A 27,102-nucleotide genomic window follows, 5' to 3' on the forward strand; every position below is an offset into this window, starting at 1 on the left:
ACTAGTCTCATGCAGTGTTCAGCAACCAGAAAAGAAACTAGGTTACCCTATAAATCTACTTCACCCGTTTTTGGTGTCCATATCCCCCATATCAACTACTCATCCTTAAAAAAATGGCTTGGTGGTAGAGTAAGGCAGGAGACAGAAACACCAGAATATTCAACAGGATGATGAACAGAAGAATAACAGAAGACTACGTTTTTCAGCTTGGAAAAGAGACATTTGATAGTAGAAAAAAAAGATAGATAACTATAAAACAAAGGACATGCAAACTGCAAACAGAAATGACTGCTCCCTAATTCTCATTAAAGTCCTGAACATCTTGCAATAAAAGCCATCAATAATAATTTCCTTTTCAAAAAAAAGAAGGGTTGTTTTCTTTCAGCAAGACTTTTAAAATGTAAAATTCTCTTGCCACAGAACACCTTCAAAGCCAAAAGTATGACAGCATTTAAGAAGTGAATTAGAGCTTTTAGGAATTTTGTACACTAATTGCTATGCAAGACAGTTCAAATATCACCTCTTTATCAAGTTCCTAAATTGCTAATTGCCATGAGAAAGAAGGATACATTCCAGGCTTTTACAGTCTCTGAGCATCATGAGCTACATGTAATTTCTTGAAAAAAATCAGTTCCGTAGATCTTCATCTAAAAGTCTATACTGCAGTCAGACTGAAGAAATAGATTCTTTCTCTACAGCCCAACATGCAAAACAGTCACTACCCTGACATCACAGTATTTCTCCAAATGCACACTGCAGAGTTTACCATTCATCCACTATTCTAGGACATAATACAACACTGAGAAACAAAACCAGTTTTCATTAGCTCTTAGAAGGATTTCACAGACACTAAAAATGCATCTTCCTGACAGATAAATCAATCCTGGAAATCAAATACTGGAAGATACTAATGATTGGCTCCAATGTTCCAATAAATTTAGTCCAAACACTGATTAGAAAAAGTAAACAATGTTTTCAAGTGTAATTACTTGGCAAACACTGTTCAATTAGCACTTTTTCCTTCTTGACATATAAAGTGACCAAAAATCCATGCCAGATGTGATACAGAATATATGCAGGCTGGAGTGGTGCAGAAGAAGCAAAGGAGAGAAGGTAAAGTGGAAAATTCTCACTCATATAATTCAGAAGAAGATGCCAAGAGTAGCCACCCAACAATGAGGTTAGATGATTAATTTCTACAGTCTATCACTTTTCAAACAGATATCCAAATTCAGCAAAAAATTCTAGATTATGTCAGGACTTCCTGTTCTTCAAACAATGCTTTTTAAAAAGCATATCCTGCTTGTTTTAAAAGAAGCACTACAAGGATGTGTTCTTTTAATTTAATTTTTTTAACAGATCCGTTTCTTCCATCATATCAGCTGCAACAGCATACACTTAAGGTGCAAACAGCAGTGCTGTATAATGTATTCCAAAAAATTATTAGAATATTCCTAGTCAGAATTCATGCCCTAAAAACATTGTTGCATTATCTCTGCTTATAACATGTTCCTTCAAAAGACTTTGAAATTAAAGCTGAAGACCTTAAAACACAAGTTCTGTGTAATACAAGCCATAAATTTAATCCTGTACTTCCTTTCACCAAATCCACAACTCCTTGCTGAATTAAGAGTGAACTTTAAAGGCACCATCAGTTATTTGATTATAGAAATCAGATCTATATGATCTTAAATTACTATCATCATTGCACACTTCATCTGATCTGCCCCAGCTTCTCCAGAGTATCAAAATCTTCAGACAAACCATCCAAAGCAACACTACCTGTGCTGTCTTGTCCTGCCAAATCCTAAAACCTGTCACAACCAATCTATAAACAAAGAAGTGGGCTGCTGCATCCTTTCCTGCTCTAATACAAGGATTCAAAAACTGAAAAAGATAAATCTTTTCCAAAGCAAAAGATTCATTTTCTAATCAGTCTCTTACTGTCAAACCTTCTTCCATTTAATCTGGATTTTCAGTCAGCAGTTCCCAAAATCAGGCTGACTCCAGCACGAACCAAAGTACAATAATTTCAAGATTATAAGCCGCACCTGATTATAAGCCACACTCCCGGGTGTCGGCAATGTTTCGTTCTTTGTCCATATATGAACCGCACCAGATTATAAACCGCACTTTCGTTCGCAGTGAGGATCTGCATGCAACTTTCACGAAGTTGCCAAATATTAACAGAATCACAGGATCGCGGGGTTTACTGGCTTGGCTCGGCACCGGGCGGACTTGGCTCGACGCTGCCCCGCCACCGCTAGGGCCATGCGGGTGCCACTCAGCACGGGGGCAACCCGGCACCGCTAGGGTCAGGCAGGCTCGGCTCGGCGCTGCTGTGGACTCGCACTTCCGGGTTGGCAAATTTCTGAACCTCGTTCATATATTGGTTGTTGCGGAGTATAAGCCATACTTCCGGGTTCGGACCAAATTTTTAGTCAAAATGGTGAAATCGTGAAATTACGGCAATTACTTCCTTTAAGTCGTACACTAGACTTCAGTTACTGACTAGAATTAAACTTAGTTTTCTATTCAACATTGTCATAGTAGACTGTGACTAGAACCTACTATATCAATGGATCTCTTCACACATACTGCTGTATAACCAACTATATTCAATTTCTAAGAATACTCTCCGTGTTTTACCTTGCATACAGAGATAAAATCACATTGCTTGTAAAAAGAAGAAACAGACTGAAAAATTACAGTAATTTCACGAATACAAGCCGCACCAATTTGACCAAAATTTTGGTGGAAACCCGGAAGTGCGGCTAATATTCCGGGGCGGCTAATCTATTAACAAAATTCTAAAAGCTGCCAACACGGAAGTGAGAGCCCGCGGCAGCCCCAAGCCAAGCTGGAGCCCGGCCGGCCCCGGCAGAGGTGGGAAAGCCTGGCAGAGGCGGGGCCAGCAGTGTCGGGGGCGGGCGGCAGAGCCTGAGCCAGCAGGGCGGGGGAGCCCGGGAGAACTGGGGCTAGCAGCGCAGGGGAGCATGGCAGAAGCAGGAAGGCCGGCGGGTGGGGCTGCCTGGCAGCGGGGGAAGCCCAGCATAATCGGGGCCAGCAGCGTGGGGGAGCCCGGTGGTGCGGGGGCCTGCAGTGCCGGCCAGGGCGAGGAAACGCGGCGGCGGTGCAGACGGGAGGGGGCGGCCGGCGAGCCTGGTGGCGGCGGCGGCAGCCCTGCCGGCGGGGCGAGCGAAAGCGGCGCTCGCGAAAGCGCCGCCCGGCGAGCGAAAGCGCCGCCGCGAACCGCGAGCCGCGAGCCGCGAGCCGCGAGCCGCGAACCGCGAGCCGCGAGCCGCGAACCGCGAGCCGCGAGCCGCGAGCCGCGAGCCGCGAAAGCGCCGCCGCGAACCGCGAGCCGCGAAAGCGCCGCCGCGAACCGCGAGCCGCGAACCGCGAGCCGCGAACCGCGAGCCGCGAGCCGCGAGCCGCGAGCCGCGAAAGCGCCGCCGCGAGCCGCGAGCCGCGAGCCGCGAGCCGCGAGCCGCGAGCCGCGAGCCGCGAACCGCGAGCCGCGAACCGCGAGCCGCGAACCGCGAGCCGCGAGCCGCGAGCCGCGAAAGCGCCGCCGCGAACCGCGAGCCGCGAACCGCGAGACGCGAACCGCGAGCCGCGAACCGCGAAAGCGCCGCCGCGAGCCGCGAACCGCGAGCCGCGAAAGCGCCGCCGCGAGCCGCGAACCGCGAGCCGCGAAAGCGCCGCCGCGAGCCGCGAAAGCGCCGCGGGGCGGGCGCGGCGCGGGGCGGGCGCGGCGCTCGCGCGGCGCGGGGCGAGCGAAAGCGGCAGCGGGGCGGACGGCGAGCCCGGCGGCGGCAGCCCTGCCAGCCGGGCGAGCGAACGCGGCAGCGGGGCGGTGCTGACGGGAGAGGGGGGCCAGCGAGCCCGGCGGCGGCGGCAGCACCACCCGGCCAGCCCCGCCGAGCCGTGGCGCTGAGCTGGGCCACCCGGCCCCGTCGGCAACCATGAGCGGGCCGAGCCTGCCTGGCCCCGCCCCGAGCCAGTAAAGCCCGCTATGCCGCGATCCTGTTACTAATTGGCCAATTTGTGAAAGCTGCGCACGGATTCTCGCGACGAACGAAAGTGCGGCTAATATTCGGGGTGCGGCTTATCTATTGACAAAGACAGCAACATTGTCGAGGCACCGGGGGTGCGGCTTATAATCCGTGCGGCTTGTATTCGTGAAACTACTGTACATTCTGGTGTTTCCTCCAATTTTCTTTCATTTAATTTCTGATGCTTTTTTTTAAGTAATGACTTAAATATCCCAATAAAGCTAATATAAGATTTCCTTTTGTAAGTTTTGTAGCTTTTTTGAAAGAATCCTATGCAATAAAGCTTCCAGAATAAAAGACACTGTCTGGAAGTCTGATAATAGTGTTTTGTCATCTGGGTAACACATAGAACATATAGTTCATAATCTTAACTGAAGTGCCTAAAAGTCAGGCATTCCTTGAAGACATACCGAGCAGGTAATTTTATTCAAGTTTGTAGACGTTAAAAGAGTGTAATTTAAGAAACTGCTCTGAGTGTAGAAAAAATAAAAATAGAAGCTCCCATTTAGAAATAAATAGCAACCAAAAACAAAGAAAAAATCCACAAAACTTAAAGACATCCTGACTGAGAAATTCTTTATATGCTCTCAACAAGTTTTAAACAGTTGAAGTTGCTTTGGTTCCAGGCTACAAAACACATAATGAAGATAGATCACCACTGAACAACAGTGTCCTGTAAATTGTACTGGAAAACTCCAAAGGACCGAATTGTTTCTCAATGCTGCATGGAATGAAAGGTTTACCATCATCCCAACCACTACTACAACATATAGAGTAGCCAAAAAAACAGAGACTTTATCTAGTAAAGCTAGTTTTCTTGACAACAACCAAGAAAGACAAACCTACATATTCAGATTTTAATTTGACAAACAATCCAATCTCTCCAGGGTATTTTTTCTAATGTAAGTTCACAAGCTTTGCATTACAGACCAAGAAGAAGTTAAATTACTATCACTGTACCTACCTGTTAGATTAAAAATAGTTCACTTTTAAAACAATCAGTATCTTTCATCCCAAGTTCAGCACATAAATAATTACAGCTTCACAAAACATAATCAAGTAAAATTATAACCTCACAAGTGACAGACACTTACCAATACACACATCTATTTTCCCTTTGATAGCAGCCTCATGCAAAGGAGTGTAGTTCCAGTTGTCTCTAGCATTTGGGTCTGCCCCCTGACACAGCAGCAGACTGACCACTTCTGCGTGACCAAAGGAGCAGGCATTGTGCAGGGGTATCAGTCCTCCATCATCTCGAGCGTGAACACTGGCCCCGGTCTGCAGCAAGTGTTCTACAACATCCTTCCTTCCAAAGCCTGCAAGAGAACATATTTCTGTTCATTTGTCTGGCAAAACAACATGATTTAGTACCCAAAACTGTTCACTCTTGGTTCAATGCACATTATTCATTTCCCTCATCTACTTCTTGATTCATTTCACCATAGAGTCAGACCTGCTCAAACAGTTGACAATTCACTTACAGTCATGACAGAGCTGAATTGTGTTGTAACACAGCCTGCCTGGCTGCCACTCCATTAAGACATTCTACAAAGGCTGAGCATGCTGAATGATGAGAGAAGGATGCAAGGAAAATAACAGGACCATCAGTTGTACCCTCTTATATATGCCCATTGGGGTTTCCACTTTAAGCCTCCCTTCAGTTAGTCAAAAGTTTTCTCATGGTAACAGTTTATAGACAACCTAATTAGTAGTATTCACAAAAGACACATACAGTAATTTCATGACTATAAGCCGCACCATTTTGACTAAAGATTTGGTCCGAACCCGGAAGTGCGGCTTGTAATCCGGAGAGGCTAATATATGAAAAAAAGTTCTGAAATTTGCCAACCCGGAAGTGCGAGCCAGCAGCAGCCCCAAGCCGAGCCGAGCCCACCCGGCCCTGGTGGGGTAGCCCCCGGCCAGGGGGAGCGAACACGGCGGTGGCAGGACCGGCAGCGCCGGGCCAGGGCCAGCCTGCCCAGCGGGGGCGGAGCCAGCAGTGCCAGGCCCCGGGTCGGGGGGAGTGGACACAGTAGGGGCCAGGTGGGCAGCCCCGGTCCGGGAGGAGTGGACGCAGCAGGGGTCGGGCGGGCAGTCCCGGGTCAGGGGGAGCAGATGCGACAGGGGCCAGGCGGAGCGAAGGTGGCAGTGGTGGGACCGGCAGCGCTGGGCCAGGGTCAGCCCGCCCAGCGGGGGTGGGGCCAACGACGCTGGGCCCCAGGTCGAGGGGAGCAAACACAGCGGCAGTGGGACCGGTAGCGCCAGGCCAGGGCCAGCCCACCTGGTGCCGGAGGTGCAGGCAGGGGCGAGTCAGCCCAGCAGCGGCGGCCGGCCCCGAGCAGCCCCGCTGAGTGGCAGCGCCGAGTTGGCTCACTTGGCCCTGTCGGCATCCCCGAGCGGGTAGAGTCTGCACAGCCCTGAGCTGAGCCAGTAAACCCCGCGATCCCACGATTCTGTTACTAATTGGCAACTTTGTGAAAGGGGGATCCTCACTGCGAACAAAAGTGTGGCTTACAATCTGGTGCGGCTTATATATGGACAAAGAACAAAATGTTGCCGACACCTGGACCTGCGGCTTATAATCAGGTGCGGCTTGTAATCGTGAAATTACTGTAATTCTTTTCCAAATTTTCATAAAATTTTTGAAAAACCGACTGACTTCCCCTTAAAACTGGAAGAGTGCTTTCCCTGGTGAGTATGATACATCAAGTAGTCAGTTTGATAAGTTTACATACAGTTGAACTGTTTCACCCACCTCCCAATTAATTTATCACAACATAGCAAGAACTCCTACAAATGCGAATTCCAATCTCTGCAAAGCTGCTATGTGCACAGTTTGACTTATGACATGGAAGACTTATGATTCTCATTAGGTGTTTTTCCTCCTCCTTTCACCTCATTGATTTAAGAACAAGACTCCAAAAGGAATTACATTTTTCAGAAGTGTATAATCACAGGTCAAACGAACCTGTAGGTATCACTGGGACCCTAAGGAAAGCTGGAAAGATGCTGTTATTAAATGCAATCTCACTTGTTAGAGCACTAAATACAGTTTATATGGGAATACAAGCCTTTGAGGTGGAGGAGAACTCTTAGACACATGACCTTTTCAGAATGGTTTTATGCTATAAGCAAAGGGTGAGACAAGCCCAAGCTAAATCACTGTGTGTCACTGCTTTACTACAGCACATACTGGGATCAGACTTTTTCCCTAAGACTTCTCCAAGCACCTCTCCTGCTTCAATAGACAAAAAACAATTAAACTGAGTGAGTTAATTAAGTAAACTGAAAAGCCCTCAAGCTGGGAAAAAGTGCACCTGGCTCAGTATTACTGAAGGTCTAAGATTTTGCATTTGTATTCTCTTATAAATTCCTTCAAAAATTTTCAATGGAAAGGAGACATATTGCACAAAGTATTAGAAGATAATTTAAGAGAACAAGTTACTAGTCACAAAAAAGTAAGCTGAACTTTCTACTAAGTAATACACTCACGACACTAAGAGTTCACGTACCACAAATGCTACCAAAAACATTAAAAAAAAATTCAAAGTCAAGGCCAAAAATTTATCTATTCATCTTTTTTTCATGAAAAAGTGTTATTTTGCAGGATCTGAGACTGTTAAGACTGCCAGGATGTTTCCTAATTGACTACACAATTTGCATTCCCCATTGTACCCATATGAATCCTGAAAATTATTAGCCCCATTTTAGGTTGCACAAGGCAGAATTAAGCAGTGACTTGGTTTTACAAACATCCGTGTGAGATCAGACATCCCTTCTATGACAAGGACATAGGGACACCTGCAACAAGTTGACAAAGTAGTTTAATGATGTCTCAAGCAAAGCTTTCCAGAGCAATGTACAGTAATTTCATGACTATAAGGCGCATCGGACTATAAGGCGCACCCCCCGGGAGTTGGCAAATTTTGCAACTTTGTAGACCATATAAGGCGCACTGGACTATAAGGTGCACTTTTCTTTTGCAGCGAGGAGCTGCGTATCATGGGTTTACTAGCATGTGTTCAATTTGCAAACATTTTTCACAGATTGGCATAGCCTTTAAATGCAGTCCCAGGCGCCCTCCCCATGTCGTGAGCCTCAGCACTCCCACCTGCCCGCAGGGCTGGTTGACGAGGTGGGGCTCGGGGCAGTCGCAGCTCGCGGTGGTCCAGGGTGGCTCGGGGCTGCCCGTGATCTGGGTTGGCTCGGAGTGGCCGCGACTCGCATCTTCTGTGGCCGCCCGCTCCCGCCTTCCCTGTGCGGCTCGCACCGGGCCAGCGGCGGCGCTTCCCTCTCTCCCCACACAGCAGTTGGGGCCGGCGCCGCTCCGCTCTCTCCCTGCACAGCTTGTACAGGGCCGGCGTGGTGCCACTCTGGTCTCTCACTGCACGGCACATATGGGGCCAGGGTGGCACCACTCTCTCCTTATGTGGCTCATACGGGGCTGGCATGGCGCCGTTCCGCTCTCTACCCGCGCAGCATGCACGGGGCCAGCACAGCGCCGCTCCACTCTCTACCCGCGTGGCATGCACGGGGCTGGTGTGGCAACACTCCACTCTCTACCCGTGCGGCGCGTACAAGGTCGGCGCCGCCTCCCTCTCTCCCCCCGCTGCGTCTGGGGTCGGCACCGCCCCCCTCACTCCCCACACCGCGTCTGGGACCGGTGCCGCCTCCCTCTCTCCCCGCGCCGCGTCTGGGGCCGGTGCCACCTCCTTCTCTCCCCGCGCCGCGTCCGGGGTCAGCGCCACCTCCTTCTCTCCCCATGGCGCGGCTGGGGCCGGCGCCCCCTCCCTCCCTCCCTCCCCACATGGCTCCTGCCAGTCGTGGTCACCTGCTCCCACCCCCCCGCCACGACTCGGCACCGCCCCCCCACTGCAGCTCACACTTCCGGGGTGGGAAAAGTTGCAACTTTGTACATCATATAAGGCGCACTGGACTATAAGGCGCACTTCCAGGTTCAGGGGAAAATTTTAGTCAAAAGGGTGTGCCTTATAGCCATGAAATTACTGTAATCTGATTTGCTCTACACTACAGCATAGGTGGAATGGTCAATTCAGCTATCTCTGCACAGAGTGGAAGAGTGTCGTAAGTTACCAACTACTTCTTGCCATTTCCTGGCTCTCCCTCAAGGAATACTCAGTAGCTGCTTAGGTCAGGGTTGCCTCCACAATTGCTTATTCTACTCGTATATGTCAAAGCAGCTTGTATTTTTATGATTACAGTAATTTCATGACTACAAGGCGCACCCTTTTGACTAGAATTTTCACCCGAACCCAGAAGTGCGCCTTATAGTCCGGTGCGCCTTATATAATGGAGAAAGTTCAGAAATTTGCCAACCCAGAAGTGCGAGCTGTGAACGCCCCGAGCCACAGGAGCTGCAGCCTCCCCCTGAGCCGCTGCAGTCCCGGTGCTGTGGGAGCCCTGTGCCCCTGTGAGATGCGGGAGCCCTGTGCCGCAGGAGCCCTGTGCTGCGAGGGGGAGGCAGCACCACGGCACCGCGGAGTCGCGAGGGACAGGCGGCACTGCGGAGCCACGAGGGGGAACAGCATGGCGGCAAGTGCCAAGCCGCAGAGGACAGGTGGCACAGCAGCGGCGCCAAGCTGAGCGAGGGACACGCGGCAGGGCAGCGGTGGTGCTGAGCTGAGCGAGGGGCGGGCGGTGGCAGTGCCGCAGCGAGCGAGGGAGGTGGCAGCGCTGCAGCGAGTGAGGGGTGGGCGATACGAGAGGAGCGCCAAGCAGAGCGAAAGAGAGGTGGCACGGCGGCAGCGCCAAGCTGAGCAAGGGACAGGTGGCACGGCGGGAGCGCTGAGCCGAGTGAGGGAACGGCACAGCAGCTCCATGGAGCCACGAGGGGGAACAGTACCACGGCAGAACGGAGCCGCAAGGGGGAGGCAGCCCCGTGGTTGCGCCGAGCCACACCAGTCGATACCAGGGGCAGGTGAGAGTGCCCGGACCCACTGCACGGGGATGGCGCCTAGGGTTGCTGTTGAAAGCCTACGACGATCTGTGAAAAATGTTTCCAAATTGTGCATCTGCCAGTAAACACCACGATCACAGGATTCCGTTACTAATTCGTTACTTTGCTGCATGCGGCGCGGATCTTCGCTGCGAAAAAAAAGCGCACCTTATAGTCCGGTGCGCCTTATATTATCTACAAAGTTGCGAAATTTGCCGACTCCCGGGGAAGTGCGCCTTATGGTCCGGTGCGCCTTATGGTCGTGAAATTACTGTAACAGCTTGCTAACTGACAAACCAACTTGATCACCTCTCTTAAACACTGGCTGCTTCCCAACCCAAGTGAGATCCCTTTGCCTTTTATCCCTTTAATCTTTTGCAGGATTAAAGGTGTCTACTCCAGAAATTTTCTAGACCATAGTTATTTGTGCAAGCCTTCACAAAGTGATTACATTTCCAACTGCTAATACTAATAATATCAAAGGCATGCTTAGAACAAAACTGCTTTCTCCCAACAGCTTTTTGCCATTACTACATACAAGCAGAAAGAAATCAAGTCGTATCACTGATGCTTTAACAAGTCACCTTAAATCAGGTTTCTCCAAGCCTGAGCTTTGGTGAGACCAAGAACACTCCACTCTGTGATCCCAGTTCCATAACTTCCAAAAGCCACTCCTGGAAGCTTCTACCTTTTCTTGCTACAGAAGTGGGCATTAAGCCACAGTTCAGCAGTTATTATTTGTACTCTCTGTATCCCTGGTAAAACCCCAGAAAGAAAACACCTGCAAAGCTAAAAGAATGTGTTGCACAAGAACATGAGAGGCTAACTTCATGATCAAAATAAGTTTAACTTCCCATTAAATGGGTATGGAACTGGACAAGCTTATGACTGTGGCTTTATTATGAAGAAATAATTTTATTATGAAGAAATTGAGTAAGACTCAGTTTATTTCTACCAGGTCCATCCACCTAGTCCCTTCTGAAAGAGGTGCTATTATTAATGATTTACCAGGAAGGATGAGGTCTAAAAACATATGAACCAAGTTGTCAGCAGGAAATACATATATATGCTTTTGAAGGTTGTTTCAGAAGGGAAAAAGCAAGTCTGTTACCAAGTTGACTCCAGGAAAAAAGTTGGGATTTCAGACAGGAGGGACTCAAAGGAGTCCTCCCCATCCGAGTATATTAATGGTAGAAAAGTGAGAAAATCAACCTTGGTATGTGAGTGCTCTGCATGGAGCATGGCACACACAGAGCCTGCTTCAAATACAATGGACAATACAGGCATGTCAACTCACAAAGCACATAGTGATGCACAGGATATATCTTAGGTTGAGAGTAAAGTACACCACAGGCCAGACAAATTATACCTAAAACATGACACTTCATCACATAGACTAAAATCATCCAACTATCAAAAAAGTCAACAACACTCCCAGTAGGAAAAAAATCTCTCTCACACACACAGAATAACCAAATCATTTGGTCATATTTTATCAACTATGTATCAACAAACCATCAAACTCAGAACTTTTGGGCCAGTTTACAAGAACAGAAAACACTGGTGTGACCAGTATTTTCAGCTACTGAGGGACATATAGTACAGTAAAGGTGTTCTTATTTTGGTAAAATAAACAATGATAGTTAAGGTCTTCTCAAGGAAAAGAGGTAGCACATATTTAAATAAAAGGAATGCAGCAGAAAGACAAGTGAGTAAAATATTTTGTCTCATTCAACCCAGTTTGAAGAAGCAAATCATTAAGCAGAACACAGAATGTTCCAGTGGAGAGGGTGCAAAGTACAAGAGAAAACAAGTTACTTCTAACACAACAGTCCAATTATTTAATTAACTCCTTAGCACAGGGTGACCCTCTAATAACATTTAAAAACTGAGTTTTGTTCAAACAGTTGCTGAGCTACAAACTGCAAGAAGAGTACTCAGGGAAGTATCCTATGAAGAGGGCAAATATATAACTCTTCCCTAGGTTCTGGCCACCAGTATGGATAAAAAGCTAAACATACCTTTGTCCATGCTTAGCACAGTTGTTTTTTAAATTTTTTTAGCAAGCTGGTTTTTAATGAAATAAACTGAATGTAAAAGCTATGCATACATTAATACCTCCACTTAGTTTCTTTTTTTTGTACATTTTTTAAAGTCACTCAATCACTTTCAAGTCTTTAGAACCTGCTTTTTGGGTGCTGCTGGACAATATCCAAAGCCTGCACTGGTATCAGAGACCCAAACATTCTGCAATCCCCACAGCAGTTGAGACAGTACTGAGTTTTCACCTTTCCAAGCCAGGAGGATGAAAGGAAAATTACGCTTTGCTCAACCTCTTCCTGTTTGCAAGAGAGGCCTCTGTAACTGTGATACTGTCTCAGTATTAATTTCTTCCTTATGAATACCTAACCAAAGCAGGTCACATTTATTCAGCACACTACTTGAGAGTTCAACACAGAGCTGAAGAACCAATTCCACCTTATTCAGTCCAACTGGTAGTACAAGCATCCAAACAAGAGAAAACGTGGACAAAACTATTGCTTGAATTTCATGCAGCCATGCACAAATTACAGTAATTTCACGACCATAAGGTGCACCAGACTATAAGGCGCACCCCCCGGGAGTCGGCAAAATTCGCAACTTTGTAGATCATATAAGGCGCACCGGACTATAGGGCGCACTTTTTTTTTTTGCAGCGAGGCTCCGCCCCCAGCTCCCCCTGCGTGGTTGTTCAACCCAGCAGCCATAGGCTCCCGGGCCCGCCTCCACCCGGCAGGGGCGGTGCTGCGGTCCCCAGGCCCGCCTTCACCCGGCAGCCATGTACCCCCAGGCCCACCTCCACCCAGCAGGGGAGGTACCGCGGGCCCCTGGGCCCGCCTCCACCCGGCTGCCACGGCACTGCCAGCTCCCTCCACGGTTCACAGCTCACACTTCCAGTTTGGCAAATTTCGCAACTTTGTACATCACATAAGGCACACCGGACTATAAGGTGCACTTCCAGGTTCGAGGAAAAATCTTAGTCAAAAGGGTGTGCCTTATAGTTGTGAAATTACTGTACCTGGAAGTGAATAACGGACAGATGACTCCAACTTCTCGAAACAGATTCAGACCTATCCCCAGCTTTTAAAATATTGCAACAGATTTCAGCTCTTGTCTTACTTCCAGCTTACACATATGCCAAGGATTCTGAGTGCTCTCAGAAATCCCTCTTTTTGTAGTCCTGCCACAAGAAAGGATGTAAAGGCGATTTTCAAATTGGAAACCTTACAAAGCTTAAGGAAACCCAAACTTAGTACAGTAATTTCATGACCATAAGGTGCACCGGACTATAAGGCGCACTTTTTTTGCCGCAAAGATCCATGCCGAGCACAACAAAGTAACTACTTAGTAACGGAATCCCACGATCATGGATTTTACTGGCATGTGCTCAAATTGGAAACATTTTAACAGATTGGTGTAGCCTTTAAACGCAGCCCCAAGTGCCCTCCCCATGGGCGGGGCCCGGCACTCCCGCCCACCCCTGGCTGGCGAGGCGGGGCTTGCAGCTGCCGCGGTTCAGGGCGGCCACGGCTCACACCTCGGGGTTGCTGCGGTTCAGGGCAGCTCGGGACCGTCCACGGCTCGGGCCGGTGTGGTGCTGCCCGCTCCCTCTCTCCCTGTGAGGCTGCCACTGGCCGGGGGCTGCCCGCCCCCTCTCTCCCTGTGCGGCTTCCACTGGCCGGGGGCTGGGCAGTGCCTCTCAGCCCGCATGGCTGCCACGGGCTGGGACCAGGGGCTGGGCAATGCCTCTCAGCCACACGGCCGGCAGGGGCTGGGACAGGGGGCTGGGCAGTCCCTCTCAGCCCGCACGGCCGGCAGGGGCTGGGACCGGGGACTGGGCGGTCCCTCTCAGCCTGTGCAGCCAGTAGGGGCTAGGATCAGGAGCTGGGTGGTCCCTCTCAGCCCACGTGGCTGCCAGGGGCTGGGACCGGGGGCTGGGCAATGCTTCTCAGCCCGCACGGCCGGCAGGGGCTGGGAGTGGGGGCTGGGTGGTCCCAAGGAGCCCACACAGCTGCCAGGGGCCGGGAGCGGGGGCTGGGCGGTACCTCTTGGCCCGTGCGGCTGCCACTGGCCAGGGGCTGGCCGCTCCTGCCCCCCCGCTCGAGGCTGGGCTCACTGCTCGCCCTTTTTTTTTTTTGCAGCGAGGAGCTGAGCCACATGTAACAAAGTAACAAATTACTGGCAGTTTGCAAACATTTTTCACAGACTGGCATAGCCTTTAAACGCAGCCCCACATGCCCTCCCCGTGTCGCAGCCCGGGCCAGGGGCAGCTCCCCCCTTCCCCCCTTCCCCGCGCGGCTCCTGCCAGCCGTGGCCGCCCACTCCCGCCCCCACTTGCAACTCGGCACTCCCGCAGCACCGCCCCCCATTGCAGCTCACACTTCCAGGTTTGCGAATTTTGCAACTTTGTACATCATATAAGGCGCACCAGACTATAAGGCGCACTTCCGGGTTCAAGGGAAAATTTTAGTCAAAAGGGTGTGCCTTATAGTTGTGAAATTACTGTACTTTTTACAAGGAACTATAACTGGGGAAGTTATCCTTCCCTATTACAGTAAAAGAACTTACCTGCCTGGCATTCCTGCCAAGACAGATATCTAAAAAAACAGACTGAGCTGGGGAGAAGTTTGGTACCCTGTAGAAGGGGGAAGAAAAAAAAATAAAATCCAGTTCCAAAAATGGGAAATGAAGAAAAAATTAGGAGAAAAATTTGTCTTTCACAAATCCTAATATCAGAAGTGAAACCCTGTTCATCTGAGGGTTTAGCTTCAAGAAGTTTGGAAAAAACGGTTTAAAACATGACATCCTGCACTCAAACATCCACCCATTCCCCTACTGAAGACCACACAATTCACATCTAGGTATCGCTCATACACATGGGCTATCGTTCAAAAAAAAGCCTCCTCTACACAGCAGACTGCTATGCGCATAAGCAAACAAGTTTTATTTTACCTTTGGCTCACAAAGGAGATGAAATCAACACATTGTATCACAAGCAGGTATACACTGCATAAGATCAGCTGCATTCAAACAAATGCTTGCTTACAGGCCTTTCCAAAATGCAGGATCTCAAGATCTTTGTAATAAGAAATCTGCCTAATGCTCTTGCATGTCTAATCCACTGGCACCAAACACGCAGCAATTTGAGATAAAATAGGTATGGTATCTAAGGAAAGTCTTCAAATCTAGAAAAATAGATATGGGAATTTTTTAGGTATAAGAACTTCATCCATTATTTTGCTCATGCTACAATGAATCACCTTCCACTGCTATTACAGTAACAGCTTAATGACATTATCAACTTTCAAAACCTTATCCCCCTCAAGTAAGTTTTGTCCATTTTTTTATCCAACTCCATTTCTTCTCCAAACCAGCTTCAGTACTATAGTTTGTACAGTCACTGAAGTTACAACCTGAGATTTGAGTTTTAGGGGAAGCAGCAAGATCTAACTTTAAGTCTGAATCCAAAATTAACAGAGCAGACTCAAGCCTTCCAAAACATTAAGAACTTCATAAGCACATACGCAGTTGGTAACAGCATTATTTTCCAGGGTTCATCAAAATTAGGTTTATCTCCATACCCCAGAACTTTGCGGTGTTTTAGACTCCATTTGCATAAACCCCATTTCAGTAGTAGAGTTGAGGGATCAGAGAAGAACAGGAAGCAACTCAGGACCAAAAGTTCACTTAGGGGCATTGTCCCAAGGGGCAAATGCCTCTTGTACTTTGAAAATGAAAACAAACCCATAGAATCTCAGGGTGTGTTGTCTAACTGATAAATTGTACAGCATTATTCAGAGCACCAGACAACATTGCGCTGTAAAATGTTCATCTTGCTACTGATTTCAACAGTGATTTAGAGTCATTTGCCAGCATTTAAACACTGACCACTCAATACAGACTAGTTAATTATCTTAATTTACATGTACCAGTGCACTACACAGCTCAAACAAGATCTGTGTGCTTCACTATGTAAGGTCCAGTTCTGCAACACTGTGCCACACCTCAGAGAGCTCGCAGACTGACCACAGACCTATCAATTGTACAAGCCCTGAGTTCAGAATAATGATTCAAAAGACCTTCTTTTTACTTTTTTCATTAATTTTGTGTGCCTTGTGCCCCCAGTGAAGAATACACCCAGTAAGAAATATTCCTTTTATGAACTGTAGTAATCTGTTACAACTCTACTTGCTAAAAGATAGTATTTCCTTCCAGTTAATCTACATTGTTGGACCTTACTGCGAAATTGCATTTATACCATTAGTTCTGATCACAATGACATCTCTTCTCTGCACAAAGAGGTGTATTCTTTCCTGGACACATCTGTAACTTCAGCTGTTCCACTTGACCCCTTTCCCCAGCCTACTCAGACCACAAGAGATGCAGACATCAACCAGCAACCATGCCGAAAGAAGTTACAAAGTACAAGGCATCAAAACTGATTCCCATGAAGCGCATGTGCATCACAGGAGTTCCTGAGATGTTAAAACACACGCGAAACCCTTACTTCAAGTCAACTCTGTCCTGAATTTCAGTTTCTTGCTTAAGTCCACTGCACAAGTTTGCAGCAGCCCATGGGCATCAAACACAGAAATCACTGTCCATACTTTTAGACCTTACAGTCTGTTTACACTTCCAGGATCACCTCTCCCACTTGTCTCACCCACAGGAAAGGGATTTACAGCCATCTCCCAAACGACGCCGGGGAAGAGTGTGCTCACACTCTTCCTCCCAGCTTAGGCTTGCCTACTCCCGAATCACCGAATCGCTGGAGGCCCCTTGCCCGAAGCTATTCCAGTGGAACCCTCCCTGCTCGCTGCCACTACCCTGGCCGGGCACGAGAGGTCCCGGTACCCACCGGCGGCGAAGTGGAGCGGCGTGGACTTGCGCCCCGCCATGTCCTTGGCATTCACGTTGCCCGTGTCCACCAGGCGCTTCACGCGCGTCACGTCCCCATTCCTGCAGGCCTCCAGCAGCTCACGGAACGCCCCGCTCGCTGCGGCCGGGCCGGCCGCTTCGGGACTCTCCGCCGCCGGGCTCGACGCCGCCGACGACGACACTGACGAGGAGGACGAGGAAGAGCCGCTGGAGCTGCTGCCCGAGCCCGGTGGTGAGGCCGGTGCAGCGGCGCCCGAACCCTCCGCGCACTCCGCGACCGGCGGCCGGTCCGCGTCGGGGGGCGCCTCGCCCTCGGCGCCGGTCAGGCTATGGCGCTGCTCGGCCGGTGCCAGGCTGGGGCTGCGCGGCGGCGAGGCGCCGGCCGGCGGCGGGGAGGCCGGGCCGGGAGGTGGATGGTGGTGGTGGTGGTGATGGTGGTGCTGGGAGCGACGCGGCGGCACCGCCGCCATCTTTGCGCCGCTCCGCCCCTCCCGGCCCCGTCACTGCGGCAACAGAACCACCCCGCCCGCCAACCCCGAGCGCCGCGCACGGACGTGACGTCCGCGCGGGGCCCGCGGGGAGCAGCCGCACTGGCACCGGCACCGCCCCGGGAGAGGCGCGCCTGCCCCCTGCCGGCCGCGGAGGGCGGGGCGGGGTAGGTGGTGGGGCGGGGGGGGTGGGGCAGGCGGGATAGGCGGAGGGGCGGGGTGGGCGGGGTCGGCGGGGTCGGGCCCGAGCCCGGCGGGCGGAGCCCTGGGTGGCTGCCAGTGCCGGAAGAGGGGCGGGACGGCAATTCCTCAGGCGTGACCTGGAAGGGGAGGCCGAGGGATGATGTTCCCATGCAGAGCCCGCTTTCGGGGCAAGGCAGTCTTATTCCGCCTCCAGGGCACAATCCGACTGCGACACCAGAATCTGCGGCAGGTACTTCTTCAGAGCCATCGTTCGTGTCAGAGCTCCAGAAGGATCTTGCATGCTAATTGCAAAACTCTATTGTCGGATCCAAGCTTTGCAAGATATTTAAGAGGCATCGGTATGAACATGCTTAGCTCACCGCCAGCTTTCCACAGTTTATGTTTCACCATCCAGGTGCTTTTATGGAATCAATGACAAACAAATCACATTCCTTTATTCCTCACGCCAGAGGTGGGTGGGTTACCCAGGCCCTATGGGTAGCCAGCGCTTGGCCTGATGCTCACCTCCCTTTCCCTGGAGGGGATCCAGCCGGCAGCGTGGCTTCATAGAATCATAGAATCGTAGAATGTTATGGGCTTGGAATGAATCAAAGATCGTCTAGTCCTGACATCCCCTGCCATAGGCAGGGAGCATCTCCCTCTAGAACAGGCCGTTCAAGGCTGTATCCAACTGGGCTTTGAACACTGCTTCATTCTGCTACAGGTGCTTTCCTAAAGCCAGGAAATGATGGAGTGAGACCAGGAGAGAAAGCTGATGGAGAAACTTAAGTGGAGCCTGGCAGTTCTTTAAAAGTTTATTAGCTAAGCTGAAAGGCCACTTCTTCACTCATTCCAGAGAGGAAAGTAGTGCTGGCAGAGAGCCCATTGGCCAGAGCAAGGCGGTCACTAAAAAGCTGCATGAAGCAAATGGCAGAGAGGCCAAGTGGGGAAAACACTCCATCTGCTCATAAACAGTTGAGTGTGGAGAGGTGGAAGAGGAAGCTAGGAGCAGCGAGGCAGAAGGTGGCTACCAGTGCTAAAAAGTAAGAAAGAGAAATCTAGGGATATCAGTGACCAAAACATGGCCATAAGGCACTCTGTAGAATGAGCAGATCTGAACAACATGGGCATAAGCAGAAGCATTTAAATAAGGATTTTGGTTTGGATTTGGAAAGCAAAAGAAAGCTGGTATCACAGTTCTCCTGGCTTTCTGATATCTAGGGAGGATATAAATACCAATTATGGTTTAAGTCAGAAAAGCTCCAATAGCTGCAAGTAAGAGATCACTTACCTTAACTTTAATCTGTGAGAAAAGGGAGATTCCCTTGATAGAAATAATATCAAAAGCAACAATTTCTGGGAAATTCTCAGTACACCTGGTGGGGCAGCAGTGACAGGTCAGAGAATGGGGAAAGTGATGAGGAATTCCTGTTAAAAGAAGTGAATACAGCTAAGGCAAACCAGCCTCAGCAAATATATCTGCCTTAGCTGTTTGGTAGCAAAAGGGCATTAGGAAGTGTTTGCATAGCACCATGTGATGTGCTGAAGAAGCATTGACCACGTCTAGTGCTGGGAGCACAGAAAATCAGAAAATAGGAATTCAGAAGAAATCAGGATCTGGTCTAGTGCAACTAAGTAACTTCACGACCATAAGGCGCACCGGACTATAAGGTGCACCCCCCGGGAGCTGGCAAAATTCGCAACTTTGTAGATCAGATAAGGCGGACTGGACTATAGGGCGCACTTTTTTTCTGCAGCGAGGCTCCGCCCCCAGCTCCACCTGTGCGGTTGCTGGACGAGGCCCCACCTCAACCTGGTGGCCATTGGCCCCCAGGCCCGCCTGTACCCGGCAGGGGCAGTGCCACAGGCCCCCAGGCTTGCCTGTATCCGGCGGGGCTGGGGCATGGCCGCCACCCCTCCGTGCCGCCTCACCGGGGCCAGGCTGTGGCCGCCGCCCCTCCATGCCACCTCCACGGGGCTGGGGGGTGCCTGTGTAGGGGCCGTGCTGCCTCCACAGGGCCGGGGGGTGCCTGTGTAGGGGCTGTCCCGCCTCCACAGGGCTAGGGCGTGCCTCTGGAGGGGCAGCTCCGCCTCCACGGGGCCGGGGCGTGCCCGCCGCCACTCCGCCTCGCCTCCACCTGGCAGCCATGGCCCTGCCAGCTCCCCCCGTGGCTCGCAGCTCTCACTTCCGGGTAGCCAAATTTTTTGAACTTTGTCCATCAGATAAGGTGCACCGGACTATAAGGCACACTTCCGGGTTCCGGGGAAAATTTTAGTCAAAAGGGTGCGCCTTATAGTCGTGAAATTACTCTATTTTCCTGCTGGTGATAGGAAGGGAGGCATGAAATCAGTCCCCATGACTAGTCGAGAATTAAATGAAGATCCATTTGAATGTGCCCAGCTCAGTTCTTGTTCATGCCATGACTTAGAAGGCATGGGCCTTGACCAGGCACTGAGAGAACTCAGCAAGGCCTCCCTGGCACCTGAATCTGAACAGCTGCTGCTTCACAGCTGCCTTTCATATCAGAATTCCAAAACGACTTCGCATGCTAATTACAACATCCCCCTTTGTCAGAACCAAAGCTATTTAAGAGGCCAGAGCATCAGTATGCACTTGTTCAGCTCACCACTGGCTTCCCACAATTTATGTGTCACCGTCCAATTGCTTTTGTGGCATCAGTGGCAAAAAAAAAAATCATATTCCTTTGCTCTCTGTATGTTTCCCATAAACCAAGGCTATAGATAGCATCACTTTTATGAAATGTTTTGGTATGCAAACATTTGTTCTCCTTCCTGAAAGAAAATACAAGTAATACTTTTTAAAATTGAGGATCCATGGTGGCTTAAAATTTAATTATTGGTTGTATAATTGAGTAAGGAATACTATACTCTATATATACTATATATACCATACTATATGAGAAGGCCAGGGAGGTACTGGTAGATGAAAAACTGGACAAGAGCCAGCAATGTGCACTCACAGCCTAGAAAGCCAGTTGTGTACTGGGCTGTATAAAATGAAGCATGGCCAGCAGGTCAAGGGAGATTCTCCCCCTCTAATCTTCTCCTGTGAGACCCCTCCTGGACTACTATATCCAGCTCTGGGGTCCTCTAGACCTGTTGAAGCAGGTCCAGACAAGGGCTACAAAGACGATCAGAGGGCTGAAGCACCCCTCCTGTTAAGACAGACTGAGAGAGATGGGTTGTTCAGCCTGGAGATGTGAAGCCTCTAGGGAGGCCTCATTGCACCCTTCCAGTACTTACAGAGGGAAAGTACTTAAAGAGTACTTGTTAGAAAAAGGGGAGAAAGACTTATACACAGGTAGGTAGTGGCAGAACAAGGGGGAACAATTTTAAACTAAAAGAGGAGAGATTTAGGTTAGGTGTTAGGAAGAAATTCTTTACCATGAAGGTGGTGAGGCACTGGATCAGGTAGCCCAGAGGAGTTATGGATGCTCCTCCTTCAGAACTGTTCAAGGCCAGGTGAAATGGGGCTTTGAGCAACCTGATCTAGTTGAAGATGTCCCTGCCCAAGGCAAGGGGGTTGGACTTGATCATCTTTAAAGATGCACAAATCTTCCTGTGATTCTATGAAAGGAATTCCTGTGCCTAGGAAGAAACAAGCAAAGCAATTAGGATTCACAGTGTGAGACCTACCTATGGGGAAATGGGGCCTGGTCTTAAGTTACATAGCAGTTGATGTGAAGCCATTCTGGGGATGCACCTCCTTTTCACACTCCCATATTTGGGTGGGGCTCCTTATCCTATTGCATTCCCAAATTCCCTCTTAGTCTTCCTGCCCCACATGTACAGTCCTACTGCTCCCCTACAGAGGGCTGAGGCAAACAGCAGTGCTGTTCACCCCAGCCCTTCTCTTTATCCTGCCCAAAACATTTCCAGAATCCCTTCAAGAGCTGCTGTCACCATTTCTATATGGTTTGGTAAGCTTTGGGGTAGATTCGTAGCACTCCTGCAGAAATGGTGGGTAAAATAGCGTGAAGAATGCAGTTCTGGGCAAAATCATGGGATTCCTACTTAAGGTTGAGAAGGAATATGTGAAGGATCTTTGAAAGCAGTCAGTCAACCCATTGCTTGTCCCCCAGACAACCACTGAGCCCCTGGAAACAGGACTTCTTTAACTGGTGCCAAACCAGGACCCTGGTGTTTTGGACGAGGCCACGGTCTTTATCCGAGAGCCACAGGGTTGTTAAAAACGGAGCACAGACTCTCTCGCAAAAACCAGCACTCCTTTATTGAAAGTACCCAGGATAAGCTTGAGTCCCCCCACAGCAAGCCAGAAAAACATTACAGTATGTCAAACCCCTCACACACCACGCACTCTCAGGAAACAAGCTCCCAAGGAGGACCTTGGCAATCGCCCAACACTCCTTTTTATAACCTGGCCCTGATCCAGCATTGGTGGGATTTGGATCCTCCTGGTGATTGGTCTGTCCTCAGGGCTTTCATTGGCTCTTAGTGGGGTTCACTCCTGTCCAATCATTCTCTCAGAGCATCGAATGATTGGAATACTCCCCCCACCAATCACAGCTCACCGCGCTGACTTCACCCCCAAGGTGTCACTACTCCCCTCTGAAATCCACACCACATCCTGGGCCCCTTTAAACCTTTAACAAACATTAGCAAATTCATTACAATTCAATCGTCTCCCCTCAAAAAGAACAAACCTTCTCCCCAGAACTACAACATTGTAACAGTCAACTTGAAAATTAACAAACTTTAACCCACAACATACAGTAACTAAATGTTACTTATAACACTGGGGTTTTTAACAACTGGGCTATGTGTCAGGTGGAGCAGAGGGTTTTCAGTCTCCCAAGGCCCTGCCAGCCTCGCTTTGTGCTGGTGCCAGAGCCTGTGAGCTTTGCACTGGCCCACAGGACGCCCTGCACCCACTTGCCACAGCAGTTTCTGTTGAGCTGATTTAAGTGCATGTCCTGTCACAAGCACCTGGTTACATTTGCACCTCTTATCCTGCAAGGGCCAGAGTCAGACTCTAAAATACTGTTGATTACTCAGGGCCTTTTGCCTGACCCGGGAGGAAGGTGCTTTACATAAAAATCTTATTAATGATGCAGGTGCAAACCTCAGTAAAGTGAAAGCACTTCAGATTTCATCTAAATAATTAAATTCCATCAACAGGACACTGCAGGACTACTATTTAAAATTAATAACTGCAAATGCAATTCTGACATATAATGGAACCCACTGAAATAGGATTGATTTTTTATTTTTTTTTTAAATAAAATGCTTTATAGCTTTCCTGGGAATTTTACAGCCACCTGGCTGTAAGTCCCAGCTGATCCTGAGCAGCAAGAGAGGGGTTTGGTGTGGTTTCTGAGTATTTTTAACCTCCAAAAATTAGGAAATTACTCCAAAACCAGCATCCAGCATGCTGATGCTCATGTTTAATCGACCTCTAGTAAACTGATGAGTAAATTGAGAGGAAATTAGGAAGTCATGTTCGGAAAAGTATGTCTCCTCTGCCTAAGAAGATGGAAAGATATGGGATCAACTAGGTCTGTACCAGAAGCCACATTTTCTGAGAAATAAAATCTTCCTTTTCCCTGGGAACTACTTATCTCATGCCCTACTGGCAGCTTTAACTGTGGTGAATGTGTTGAAAAAGCCAAGAGAAATCATCCCTGTCTAACACCATCACAGATTTGCACACTCATGCAGGCATAGTGGGATAAAGTGTAAGGTTCATAGGAAAGCACCAGAGCTTTCCTCTTGGGACAACCTTCAAACAGCACTGGGGATGTCTTTGTGTCAGCATGCTGTTTATCATTTCATCATTTCTTCTGCCTTAGCTTCATTCATCACCTACAGGAGCTTATCGAAGTTTGAGTAGTGCTGCATGACTTCTCCCTCTCTTCACTGTGATGGTATTGGCTCCTGCTGCTTTGCATATTTTGATATGCAAGGAAGCTTGACAGTCAAAACTTTCCCTGCTTAGTGAAAAAACTTACCCTGCCTGTCCTTGCATGCTACCAGAAAGATATGTTTAATAAAGGCTATGACCTCTAATAGCAGGCAGACGGACGTAAGCATTTCTCTCCCTGGTGTTTTTCACCTGGCTGAGCCTCACAGCTGCTTGAAGCATCCCCAGTGGAGGAACTCCTCCAGTTTTCCCATGGGAAACAAGAGGATAATGCAGTGGCAGCCTTTTGAGTTACACTTGCTGCAGGTCATATAGCAACTGGAAGCCTGCCCTGGCCTCAGAGAGGATCTGCAGTACCCACAGGAATCACAGTGTGGGTGACCCTCAATAATGATGCTGCTTTTGCTGTCCTTACCTGCACAAGGCATTGGAAAGAAGAAAATTTGCTGCAAATTTGAAGTTAGGGTAAAATTTCCCTGCAGATATCTTTTGTTTCTGGAAACACTGTCTTGATTTAAAAATGGGATTTTGATAGCAACAGGTTGAGTGGTTTTGCATGTAGAGGGCTGGTTTCATTTCAACAAGAGCTAGTGGGCAAGAGGGTGGGAGAAGAAAATTACTCTTTCCGTGGTAAGAATTGAGTGTGCCACTTTAGAAATGGGTAAGGAGAGTGCTCCTTTTGAAGCACAGAGAAGGGCTCACGTGACCTTCAGAAAAGCAAAGACACAAAAACTGGGTTAGCCCAAATAAAAGATGTACTGACTCACTGCAGGGATGCTCTGAAAATAAATGAGTACAGTAAATTCACGAATACAAGCCGCATTGAGTATAAGCCGCATCTCTGGGTGTTGGCAAATATTTCGGTTTTTGTCCATAGATAAGCCGCACCCGAATATAAGCCGCTCTGTCGTTCGCAGCGAGGACCCGCGTGCAATTAGTAACAGAACCGCGGGAGGGCGGGGTTTACTGGCTGAGCTAAGGCTGTGCAGGCTCGGCCCGCTAGGGGCCGCTGACGGGGCCAGGTGGCCCAGCCCGGTGCTGCCGCTCAGGGCCACCCGCCGCTGCCACTGGGCTCGGTCACCCCGGGTCGGCGCTGCCCTGCGGTGGCAGGCAGGGACGGAGCTTCCCCTGCTCCTACGGCAGCGGCGGCGGGTGGGGACGGAGCTTTCCCGCGCCCGTGGCGCCGGCGGCGGGCGCGGACAGAGCACCCCGCCTCCTCCCCGGGCCGCGGCAATGGCTGCGTGGGGCTCCCATCGGCTCCCGGAGCCGCGGCAATGGCGGCGCGCACTTCCACCCGCCTCCCCAGGCCACAGCAATGGCTGTGCGGGGCTCCCGTCGGCTCCCCGAACCGCGGCAATGGCGGCGCGCACTTCCCCCTACCTCCCCGGGCCGCGGCAATGACAGCGCGGCCCCCCCCTCTCCTCCCCGGGCCGCGGCAATGGCGGCGCCCCCCCCGCCCCCTCCTCCCCTGGGCTGCAGCAGAGGAGGGAAGAAGAGAGCTCTCCCGCCTCTCTCCCCGCCCCCCGTGCTGCCTGCAGGGAGCCAGGGCAACATGGTAACACTGTAACAATTGCGAAATGCCGGCTTTTACTGGCAGGTGCTTGGCTCGGCACTCTGGCTGGCACGTCTGGGGTTGTAAATGTCAGAAAATTATTCACATATTAGCCGCCCCTGAGTATTAGCCGCACTTCCGGGTTTCCACCAAAATTTTAGTCAAAGTGGTGTGGCTTGTATTCGTGAAATTACTGTACAAGTTTGGAAACTAGTTTTCGATGGGCACAATTTAGCAAGAGGCCATGAAATATTTCTGTTTCCCAGGGCCAGGATCTGGAAGAATTTTATTCCCAGGTTTAGACTCTCAGCAGAGCCTCATGGATCAAGAGTATCCCTGCATACCTGTTCTCCAGCAGAAGTCGAGCAGTGGCCCTAGAGCCAAAACATGAGCCCAGCCCCCAGGACTGCCTGTGCTGGTTTTGGGCCAGCAGATTTCTGCTTGGAGATGAGTTTTACCTGCATACAGCCACACTTTCTTTCAGCGTGGACTTTCCTCCCTGTCCTTTGTCTGGCTTTACCAGCCAAGACCGGAAGATTTTCCTTAGACAGGGTCATGTCATTCTCAGGCATTTAGCAGAAACCTGGTGAAGGTTTGCTAGAACTCAGAGGGCCTGAAAAATTATTTTATCCCTGCTTGTCTGCTAATGACGAGAAAGACAGAAACTGAATCTGAGCCCTAGCAATCTTTAGTAGTTTTAGTAATTTATAAATTTAGTAATTTAGTACAGTGACTATAGCTCCACACGAAGTTGCTTCAGCTCTCTCCTCTCCAGGCACAGTTAGATGCATGGGGCTACCCAAAAGGAAAGATGTCATTCTTGTGAGGCAAGGAAGACAATTTATTGTCAAGGAAGACAATAAAGGCTGTGAACCTGGTTGCCCTGCTACTTTTCATTTCAAATCCTTTTTTTTTTTTTTTCCCCTTTTCATGTGTCTGAAGTAATAGCTTGAATGGTAGCTGTTACAACAAGGTGAAAGGTTGCTTCCACGGTGAAAGGAAGCATGACAGCCCCCAAACCATACTGCAGTGTCCAGTGCCGAACAAAGACATTGACGTTTAAAAATCCGTGAATTTTTGGCCGTGGTACATCGCTGACATTTGTAAGGGTAAGATCACGCATCTTGGCAAAGCTGAGCGCCCACAGCCTCCGTCAGCCTGATTCGCAGCTCCACTGTAAAGGGGCTCTATTCCCTGTCGGTAGCAGAGGTGGAAATTTTCACGCCTATTTCTCAGACCCCCTGGAGCAAAGCTTGACTGAGGAACCTGAAGAAGGCAGTGTTTAGGGTCTGGCCAATGGATGTAGCACAGGAAACAAAGCACAGCAGGAAGGCGGCGGAGTTGCTCCGATTAACAGAGGGCTGCAGGTTTTCGCATTCCCTCAACACGGAAGAACATTTACTGAATGGGAAGAAAGGCTAACCTCGGTTTCTTGCAGGGCTGGATGAAAAATCAGCCCTTGCCTCGAATAAAAATGACACCGCTTTTGCCGTAACTCCATGATGAGTCGGGCGGCTCGCAAAGTTCTCGGCGAGCCCAGGTGCAGGGCGAGACCCGGAGGCGGCGGTGGTCACACACCGGGGTCCCGGGGAAGTGTCGGCAACGCCACCTCCACCGCTGCTGCCCCACCGCCTCGAGGGCCAGGCGGGCTCACCCAACCGGGGCACTCGAAGGGCCGCTCTCTTGGACGCTGCTGGGGGTAGGAGCCGCAAACCGGGAGTCTGAGAACAGCACACGGACCTTTCTACCCGGAGAGAAGGGATCAGTGCCCGGCAGGCAGGGGCGGGGTGGTCCCCCAGAGGTGGTGACGGCTCTCCCCGGTGCGGGGGCGGTGCGGCGCTGCCGGGGCCGGGCCGTGACCGCGTCCCGCCCCCGGCGAGGCGGTGGCAGCGGCGGCAGTACGTGCACGGGGCGGCGCGGCGGCAGGGCCGGCGCGAGCCGCGGGGAGTCCCGAGCCCGTCGCGGCGGCGGCGACGCGCGGCGTGGCCGCGCCCATGGCTAGCAGCAGTAGCAGCAGCAGCAGCAGCAGCAGCAGGTAGGGT

The 27,102-nt window shown here is 50.2% G+C and overlaps 1 protein-coding gene across 1 annotated transcript in view; it reads right to left on the bottom strand.

Moving 5' to 3' along the window:
* The window catches only part of TNKS (tankyrase), a 172,371-nt gene extending 154,939 nt beyond the window's left edge, over positions 1-17,432 (bottom strand). Inside the window, exons 1-2 of the mRNA XM_033061301.2 lie at positions 16,916-17,432; positions 5,153-5,377 (exon numbers count right to left, since the gene is read on the bottom strand). Of these exons, the coding sequence (XP_032917192.1) occupies positions 5,153-5,377; positions 16,916-17,405 (715 nt within the window). The 5' untranslated portion in view covers positions 17,406-17,432. The remainder of the gene's footprint in view (positions 1-5,152; positions 5,378-16,915) is intronic.
* Between the last annotated feature and the right edge of the window lie 9,670 nt (positions 17,433-27,102).

Source organism: Catharus ustulatus, chromosome 5 (assembly GCF_009819885.2).
Source record: "Catharus ustulatus isolate bCatUst1 chromosome 5, bCatUst1.pri.v2, whole genome shotgun sequence".
Taxonomy (NCBI): domain Eukaryota; kingdom Metazoa; phylum Chordata; class Aves; order Passeriformes; family Turdidae; genus Catharus; species Catharus ustulatus.